Source organism: Macaca fascicularis, chromosome 6, assembly GCF_037993035.2.
Source record: "Macaca fascicularis isolate 582-1 chromosome 6, T2T-MFA8v1.1".
Classification (NCBI taxonomy): Eukaryota; Metazoa; Chordata; class Mammalia; order Primates; family Cercopithecidae; genus Macaca; species Macaca fascicularis.
This window is the reverse complement of record NC_088380.1, coordinates 188,816,997-188,826,307: the sequence shown is the minus strand read 5'-3', so window position 1 is coordinate 188,826,307 and position 9,311 is coordinate 188,816,997. Positions and strand designations below refer to the sequence as shown.

At 55.8% G+C, this 9,311-nt stretch overlaps 2 protein-coding genes across 2 annotated transcripts; both read left to right on the top strand.

Annotated features, from left to right (window-relative positions):
• Nucleotides 1–706: 706 nt before the first annotated feature.
• LOC135971191 (double homeobox protein 4C-like) lies at nt 707–2,093 on the top strand. Its single transcript, XM_065546012.1, has one exon. The coding sequence runs from the start codon at nt 816–818 to the stop codon at nt 2,091–2,093; it is 1,278 nt and encodes a 425-aa protein (XP_065402084.1). The 5' UTR covers nt 707–815.
• A 5,104-nt stretch (nt 2,094–7,197) lies between these two features.
• LOC135971190 (double homeobox protein 4C-like) lies at nt 7,198–8,584 on the top strand. The gene has a single exon (XM_065546011.1). The coding sequence runs from the start codon at nt 7,307–7,309 to the stop codon at nt 8,582–8,584; it is 1,278 nt and encodes a 425-aa protein (XP_065402083.1). The 5' UTR covers nt 7,198–7,306.
• The last annotated feature ends 727 nt before the right edge of the window (nt 8,585–9,311 follow it).

The window sequence follows — 9,311 nt, the reverse complement described above, 5'->3', positions numbered from 1 at the left end:
GAATTAACCCCGACCCCTCCCCCTCAAAAATCACCCAGTTACCCATATTATTGAAATTAACCACCACCACTTCTTCATCCAAACTTAAAACCCATAAAACCAGCCCTACCTCCATCATTAATCCTACCAAAGGACCCCCTAGAACCTCAAGCCCTGAGCCCCATGTCTCAGGATACTCTTCAATGGCCATTGCTGTAGTATAACCAAAGACAACTATTATACCCCCCAGATAAACTAAAAATATCATTAAACCCATATAAGCCCCCCCATAATTGAAAATAATCACACAACCAATCACACCACTAACAATTAACGCTAAACCCCCATAAATAGGAGAGGGCTTAGGAGAAAAACCTACAAACCCCATAACCAATAATACACTTAATGTCGATAAAACATATGTCATTGCTTCCATATGGACTCCAACCATAACCAATGATACGAAAAACCATCGTTGTACCTCAACTACAAAAGCACCCATGATTCCACTACGCAAATCCAACCCAATCCTAAAAATCATCAACCACTCCCCCCACCCCACTCCCCACTTCCGGGGCTTCTCCGGCCCCACCCATACCCAGGCCACAGTGACCTGGGCCCTGTGGGTCCCGGCTTCCGAGGGCGGGCTTGCCCTGGGCTCCTCCGGCATTCCTGAAGGGGCGGAGCCTGTGGGCCTTTATAAGGGCCGCTGGCCGGCTGGGCCGGCCTCCTGGCCGGACCTGCTCGCCGTGCACGGGCCGACTGAGGGGCACTGGAGCCCGCCGGCCTCTCTCTGCCCGTGTCTGTCCGCGAAATTCCGGCCAGGTCTCCCCGCGATGGCTCTCCCGACACCCGGCGACGGCGCCCTCCCGGCGGGAGCCCGAGGACGAGGACGGCGAAGGAGACTCGTTTGGACCCCGAGCCAGAGGGAGGCCCTGCGAGCCTGCTTTGAGCGGAACCCGTACCCGGGCATCGCCACCAGGGAAGAGCTGGCCCAGGCCATCGGCATTCCGGAGCCCAGGGTCCAGATTTGGTTTCAGAACGAGAGATCGCGCCAGCTGAGGCAGCACCGGCGGGAATCTCGGCCCTGGCCCGGGAAACGCGGCCCGCAAGAAGGCAGGCGAAAGCGGACCGCCGTCACCCGGTCCCAGACCGCCCTGCTCCTGCGAGCCTTCCAGCAGGATCGCTTTCCAGGCATCGCCACCCGGGAAGAACTGGCCAGAGAGACGGGCCTCCCGGAGTCCCGGATTCAGATTTGGTTTCAGAACCGGAGGGCCAGGCACCCAGGCCAGGGTGGCGGGGCACCGGCGCACGCAGGCGGCCCGGGCGACGCGGCCCCCGGCGGGTGTCCCCCCGCTCCCTCGCCGGTCGCCTCCACCCACACCGGGGCGTGGGGAACGGGGCTTCCCGCCCCCCACGTGCCCTGCGCGCCCTGGACTCTCCCACCGGGGGCTTTCGTGGGCCAGGGAGCAGGGGCCGTCGCCCCGCTGCAGCCCAGCCAGGCTGCGCAGGCAGCAGGGATCTCCCATCCCGCCCCGGCAGGCGGGGATTGGGATTTTTCCTACGCTGCCCTGGCGACTCCGGAAGGGGCGCTCTCCCACCCTCAGACTCCCCGGGGGTGGCCTCCGCGCCCGAGCCAATGGCGGGGGGATCGGGACCCGCAGCACCACAGCCTGCCGGGCCCTTGCTCGGTGGGACAGCCTGGGCCCGCTGGAGCTGAGCCGCAGGGCCAGGGTGTGCTGGCGCCGCCCACGTCCCAGGGGAGTCCGTGGTGGGGCTGGGGCCAGGGGCCCCAGGTCGCCGGGGCGGCGTGGGAGCCCCAAGTCGGGGCAGCTCCACCTCCGGGGCCCGCGCCCCCGGAGGCCTCCGCGGGGCAGGAGCAGATGCAAGCCATCCGGGCGCCCTCCCCGCCGCTCCAGGAGCCTGGGCGCTCGTCTGCACTCCCCTGCAGCCTGCTGGATGAGCTCCTGGAGACCCCCGAGTTTCTGCAGCAGGGGCAACCTTTGCTGGAAACGGAGGCCCCGACGGAGCTGCAGGACGTGGGAGAGCCCGCTTTGCTGGAACCGCTACTCCTCAGCGACGAGGAGTACCGGGCTCTGCTGGAGGAGCTTTAGGACGCGGGGTTGGGGACGGGATCGGGGGCGGGGCGGTGGCCTCCCTTTCGCGGTGAGCACCTGGCTCGGTGTGGAGAGGCCTGTTTTCCCTCCGGGCTGACCAGCCTGGCATTCCTGCCTTCCCGGTCTGGGCGCGGCGGCGGCGGCCGGAGACTCCACACCGAGGAGAACTGAGCATCCATCCCGGGGATTCCAGAGCCGGCCCAGGTTCCAGGAGGGGGACCGTCTACTGCGCATGCGCGGCCGTGCGGGCAGCGGCCAAGGCTCTGGGAGCAGCCCCGGCAGAGCTCTCACGCTTTTCCACCACCCGACCCCCGCTTGATCCCCCACCCCACTCCCCAACACAGCGCGCGCGCGCGCGCCCGCGCACACGCACACACACCCCAAGACACCCACACAACCACACACCCACACACCCAAACACACCACCCCCACCCCCACCCCCACCCCCACCGAAAGCACCACCACCGTGTTCTGCACTGGGCTGCCCTTGCCATCAAACTAGGAATAGCCCCCTTCCACTTTGGAGTCCCAGAAGTTACCCAAGGAACATCCCTAACTTCTGGCCTACTCCTCCTTACATGGCAAATACTAGCCCCCATCTCAATCATATACCAAATTCACCCATCAATCAACACCCATATCCTCCTAACTCCCTCTACCCTATCTATCACAGTAGGCAGCTGAGGAGGTCTCAACCGAACACAATTACGCAAAATCCTAGGATATTCTTCAATCACTCACATAGGCTGAATAATAAGAACACTAGTATATAACCCAACTATCACAATTCTTTACTTCACCATAGACATCACCCTAACAACTACCATATTCCTGACCCTCAACCTAAACTCAAACACCACCACCCTCATACTATCCCACACCTGAAACAAATCAACCTGTCTAGCACCACTAAGAGCATCCACCCTCCTATCCCTAGGGGGCTTACCCCCTCTAACCGGCTTCCTACCTACATGAATTACCGTTCAAGAACTCACAATAAACAATCACTTTCTCATCCCCTCTATCATAATTATCAGAACTCTGCTTAACCCGTATTTCTCTATACGCCTAATCTATACCATCTCCCTAACACTATTTCCTACATCCAACAACACAAAAATAATATGGCAATTCGAAAACACAAAACCTACACTCCTTATTCCCCCACTCGTCATTGCCTCTACCCTTTTACTACCAACCTCCGCCCTAATTTTGGCTATCCACTAGAAATTTAGGTTAAACAAGACCAAGAGCCTTCAAAGCCCTTAGTAAGTGTAAATACTTAATTTCTGAAGTACATAAGGACTGCAAACACCTACTCTGCATCAATTGAACGCAAATCAATTACTTTCATTAAGCTAAGCCCTCACTAGATCAACGGGACTCGAACCCACAAAAATTTAGTGAACAGCTAAATACCCTAATCAACTGGCTTTGATCCACTTCTCCCGCCGCAGGGAAAAAAGGCGGGAGAAGCCCCGGCAGAAACTTTTAAAGCTGCTCCTTTGAACTTGCAATTCAATGTGAAAATCACCTCCGGGCTGGTCAAAGGAGGACTAGACCCCTGTCTTTAGGTTTACAGCCTAATGCTTACTCAGCCACTTTACCCTTCCCTTCTCTCTATCTCTACCTATGCTCATCAACCGTTGACTCTTTTCAACAAACCATAAGGACATTGGGACTCTATACCTACTATTTGGTGCATGAGCTGGAATCCTAGGTACAGCTCTAAGCCTTCTTCTTCGAGCTGAACTAGGTCAACCCGGCAATCTACTAGGTAACGACCATATTTACAACGTTATTGTAACGGCCCATGCATTCATCATAATTTTATCCTTATAATTGCCCATGGACTCACCTCCTCCATCTATTTCTGCCTAGCTAACTCAGACTATGAACGTACCCACAGCCGTATCCTACTACTGTCCCGAGGACTTCAAACCCTACTCCCATTAATAACCTTTAGATGGTTCACAGCAAACCTTACTAATCTTGCCCTACCCCCCACTATCAACCTACTAGGTGAGCTCTTTGTAATCGCAGCCTCATTTTCCTGATCCCATATGACTATTGTACTAACAGGACTCAACATACTAATTACAGCCCTCTACTCTCTCCACATGTTCATCACAATGCAGCGAGGAACACTTACACATCATATAATCAACATAAAACCCCCCTTCACACGAGAAAATACGTTCGTATTTATACACCTCGCTCCAATCATTCTTCTATCCCTCAACCCCAATATCATTCTAGGGTTTGCTCCCTGTAAATATAGTTTAATCAAAACATTAGATTGTGAACCTAACTATGGAAGCTTATCACTTCTTATTTACCGAGAGAACCTGCAAGGGCTGCTAATCCATGCCTCCGTACTTAAAATTACGGCTTTCTCAACTTTTAAAGGATAACTAACAGCTATCCATTGGCCTTAGGAGCCAAAAACATTGGTGCAACTCCAAATAAAAGTAACAATCGTGTGTACCCCTGTTATAACAACAACCCTCGCCTCCCTAACTCTTCCAATTTTTGCCACCCTCATCAACCCTGACAAAACACGCTCATATCCAAATTATGTAAAAACAACTGTAACATATGCTTTTATTACTAGCCTTCTTCCAACAACTTTCTACATTTTCTTCAACCAAGAAACAACCATGTGAAGTTGACATTGAATAACAGCCCAGACATTAGATCTAACACTAAGCTTTAAACTAGATTACTTTTCCATAATATTTATTCCAATCGCACTGTTCATCACCTGATCCATTATAGAATCCTCGCTATGGTACATAAGCTCAGATCCAAACATTAACCAACTCTTCAAATATCTCCTTATCTTCCTCGCTGCCATACTAATTCCAGTTACTGCTAACAACCTTTTCCAACTCTTCATCGGTTGGGAAGGCGTAGGAATTAATATCCTTCCTCCTAATTAGCTGATGACACGCTCGAGCGGACGCCAACACAGCAGCCATCCAAGCAGTCCTATACAACCGTATTGGCGACATTGGTCTTATCCTAGCTATGACACGATTCCTCCTGCATTACAACTCATGAGGCTTTCAACAGATATTAGCCCTAAACTCCAACTCAAACCTCCTTCCACTAATAGGCCTTCTCCTAGCAGCAACAGGAAAATCAGCCCAATTTGGCCTTCACCCCGACTGCCCTCTGCCATAGAAGGCCCAACTCCAGTCTCAGCTCTACTTCACTCCAGCACCATAGTTGTTGCCGGAGTATTCCTACTCATCCGTTTCCACCCTTTGATAGAAAACTATACACTAATCCAAAACCTCACATTATGCCTGGGAGCCATTACTACTCTATTCAGAGCCATCTGTGCCCTCACACAACACGATATTTAAAAAATCGTGGCCTTCCCTACCTCAAGTCAACTAGGCCTAATAATAGTCACCATTGGTATTAACCAACCATACCTAGCATTCCTACACATCTGCACCCATGCCTTCTTCAAAGCTGTACTTTTTATGTGCTCCGGATCCATTATTCATAACCTAAACAACGAACAGGACATTCGAAAAATAGGAGGTCTGTTTAAAACACTGCCCCTCACCTCAACTTCCCTAGTTATTGGCAACCTAGCACTCACAGGAATACCTTTCCTCACAGGCTCCTACTCCAAAGATCTCATTATCGAAGCCACAAATACGTCGTATACCAACGCCTGAGCCCTATTTATTACTCTCATCGCCACCTCCCTAACAAGCGCCTACAGTACTCGAACCATTCTCCTTACCCTAACAGGACAACCCCGCTTCCCAGCCCTAATAAACATCAACGAAAACAACCCCGCCCTACTAAACCCAATTAAATAGGCAGTAGAATCACGGGATTCCTTATCACCAGTAATATCCCCCCTACCTCACTCCCCCAGCCAACAACACCCTTCTATCTCAAACTCTCAGCCCTAGACGCAACTGCTCTCGGTTTCCTAACAGCCCTAGACCTCGCCCTTATAACCAACAAACTAAAAGTGAAAAACCCATCACAAATACTCAAATTCTCCAACATACTAGGATACTTCCCCACCACAGTTCACCGTATGATCCCCTAGCAAAACCTACTTATAAGTCAAAACTTAGCCCTCCTCTTATTAGACTCAACATGGCTAGAAAAATCTATACCCGAAATAATCTCACAAACACATATTACCGCTTCCACAACTGTAACCACCCAGAGAGGCATAATCAAACTCTACTTCCTCTCTTTCCTCATCCCCCCTATCCTGACCCTACTTCTAATAATATAACCTATTACCCCGAGTAATCTCAATCACAATGTATACACCAACAAACAATGTTCAACCAGCAACCACCGCTAACCAACGCCCGTAATCATACAAGGCACCCGCACCAATACAGTCACCTCGAATTAACCCCGACCCCTCCCCCTCAAAAATCACCCAGTTACCCATATTATTGAAATTAACCACCACCACTTCTTCATCCAAACTTAAAACCCATAAAACCAGCCCTACCTCCATCATTAATCCTACCAAAGGACCCCCTAGAACCTCAAGCCCTGAGCCCCATGTCTCAGGATACTCTTCAATGGCCATTGCTGTAGTATAACCAAAGACAACTATTATACCCCCCAGATAAACTAAAAATATCATTAAACCCATATAAGCCCCCCCATAATTGAAAATAATCACACAACCAATCACACCACTAACAATTAACGCTAAACCCCCATAAATAGGAGAGGGCTTAGGAGAAAAACCTACAAACCCCATAACCAATAATACACTTAATGTCGATAAAACATATGTCATTGCTTCCATATGGACTCCAACCATAACCAATGATACGAAAAACCATCGTTGTACCTCAACTACAAAAGCACCCATGATTCCACTACGCAAATCCAACCCAATCCTAAAAATCATCAACCACTCCCCCCACCCCACTCCCCACTTCCGGGGCTTCTCCGGCCCCACCCATACCCAGGCCACAGTGACCTGGGCCCTGTGGGTCCCGGCTTCCGAGGGCGGGCTTGCCCTGGGCTCCTCCGGCATTCCTGAAGGGGCGGAGCCTGTGGGCCTTTATAAGGGCCGCTGGCCGGCTGGGCCGGCCTCCTGGCCGGACCTGCTCGCCGTGCACGGGCCGACTGAGGGGCACTGGAGCCCGCCGGCCTCTCTCTGCCCGTGTCTGTCCGCGAAATTCCGGCCAGGTCTCCCCGCGATGGCTCTCCCGACACCCGGCGACGGCGCCCTCCCGGCGGGAGCCCGAGGACGAGGACGGCGAAGGAGACTCGTTTGGACCCCGAGCCAGAGGGAGGCCCTGCGAGCCTGCTTTGAGCGGAACCCGTACCCGGGCATCGCCACCAGGGAAGAGCTGGCCCAGGCCATCGGCATTCCGGAGCCCAGGGTCCAGATTTGGTTTCAGAACGAGAGATCGCGCCAGCTGAGGCAGCACCGGCGGGAATCTCGGCCCTGGCCCGGGAAACGCGGCCCGCAAGAAGGCAGGCGAAAGCGGACCGCCGTCACCCGGTCCCAGACCGCCCTGCTCCTGCGAGCCTTCCAGCAGGATCGCTTTCCAGGCATCGCCACCCGGGAAGAACTGGCCAGAGAGACGGGCCTCCCGGAGTCCCGGATTCAGATTTGGTTTCAGAACCGGAGGGCCAGGCACCCAGGCCAGGGTGGCGGGGCACCGGCGCACGCAGGCGGCCCGGGCGACGCGGCCCCCGGCGGGTGTCCCCCCGCTCCCTCGCCGGTCGCCTCCACCCACACCGGGGCGTGGGGAACGGGGCTTCCCGCCCCCCACGTGCCCTGCGCGCCCTGGACTCTCCCACCGGGGGCTTTCGTGGGCCAGGGAGCAGGGGCCGTCGCCCCGCTGCAGCCCAGCCAGGCTGCGCAGGCAGCAGGGATCTCCCATCCCGCCCCGGCAGGCGGGGATTGGGATTTTTCCTACGCTGCCCTGGCGACTCCGGAAGGGGCGCTCTCCCACCCTCAGACTCCCCGGGGGTGGCCTCCGCGCCCGAGCCAATGGCGGGGGGATCGGGACCCGCAGCACCACAGCCTGCCGGGCCCTTGCTCGGTGGGACAGCCTGGGCCCGCTGGAGCTGAGCCGCAGGGCCAGGGTGTGCTGGCGCCGCCCACGTCCCAGGGGAGTCCGTGGTGGGGCTGGGGCCAGGGGCCCCAGGTCGCCGGGGCGGCGTGGGAGCCCCAAGTCGGGGCAGCTCCACCTCCGGGGCCCGCGCCCCCGGAGGCCTCCGCGGGGCAGGAGCAGATGCAAGCCATCCGGGCGCCCTCCCCGCCGCTCCAGGAGCCTGGGCGCTCGTCTGCACTCCCCTGCAGCCTGCTGGATGAGCTCCTGGAGACCCCCGAGTTTCTGCAGCAGGGGCAACCTTTGCTGGAAACGGAGGCCCCGACGGAGCTGCAGGACGTGGGAGAGCCCGCTTTGCTGGAACCGCTACTCCTCAGCGACGAGGAGTACCGGGCTCTGCTGGAGGAGCTTTAGGACGCGGGGTTGGGGACGGGATCGGGGGCGGGGCGGTGGCCTCCCTTTCGCGGTGAGCACCTGGCTCGGTGTGGAGAGGCCTGTTTTCCCTCCGGGCTGACCAGCCTGGCATTCCTGCCTTCCCGGTCTGGGCGCGGCGGCGGCGGCCGGAGACTCCACACCGAGGAGAACTGAGCATCCATCCCGGGGATTCCAGAGCCGGCCCAGGTTCCAGGAGGGGGACCGTCTACTGCGCATGCGCGGCCGTGCGGGCAGCGGCCAAGGCTCTGGGAGCAGCCCCGGCAGAGCTCTCACGCTTTTCCACCACCCGACCCCCGCTTGATCCCCCACCCCACTCCCCAACACAGCGCGCGCGCGCGCGCCCGCGCACACGCACACACACCCCAAGACACCCACACAACCACACACCCACACACCCAAACACACCACCCCCACCCCCACCCCCACCCCCACCCCCACCCCCACCCCCACCGAAAGCACCACCACCGTGTTCTGCACTGGGCTGCCCTTGCCATCAAACTAGGAATAGCCCCCTTCCACTTTGGAGTCCCAGAAGTTACCCAAGGAACATCCCTAACTTCTGGCCTACTCCTCCTTACATGGCAAATACTAGCCCCCATCTCAATCATATACCAAATTCACCCATCAATCAACACCCATATCCTCCTAACTCCCTCTACCCTATCTATCACAGTAGGCAGCTGAGGAGGTCTCAACCGAACACAAT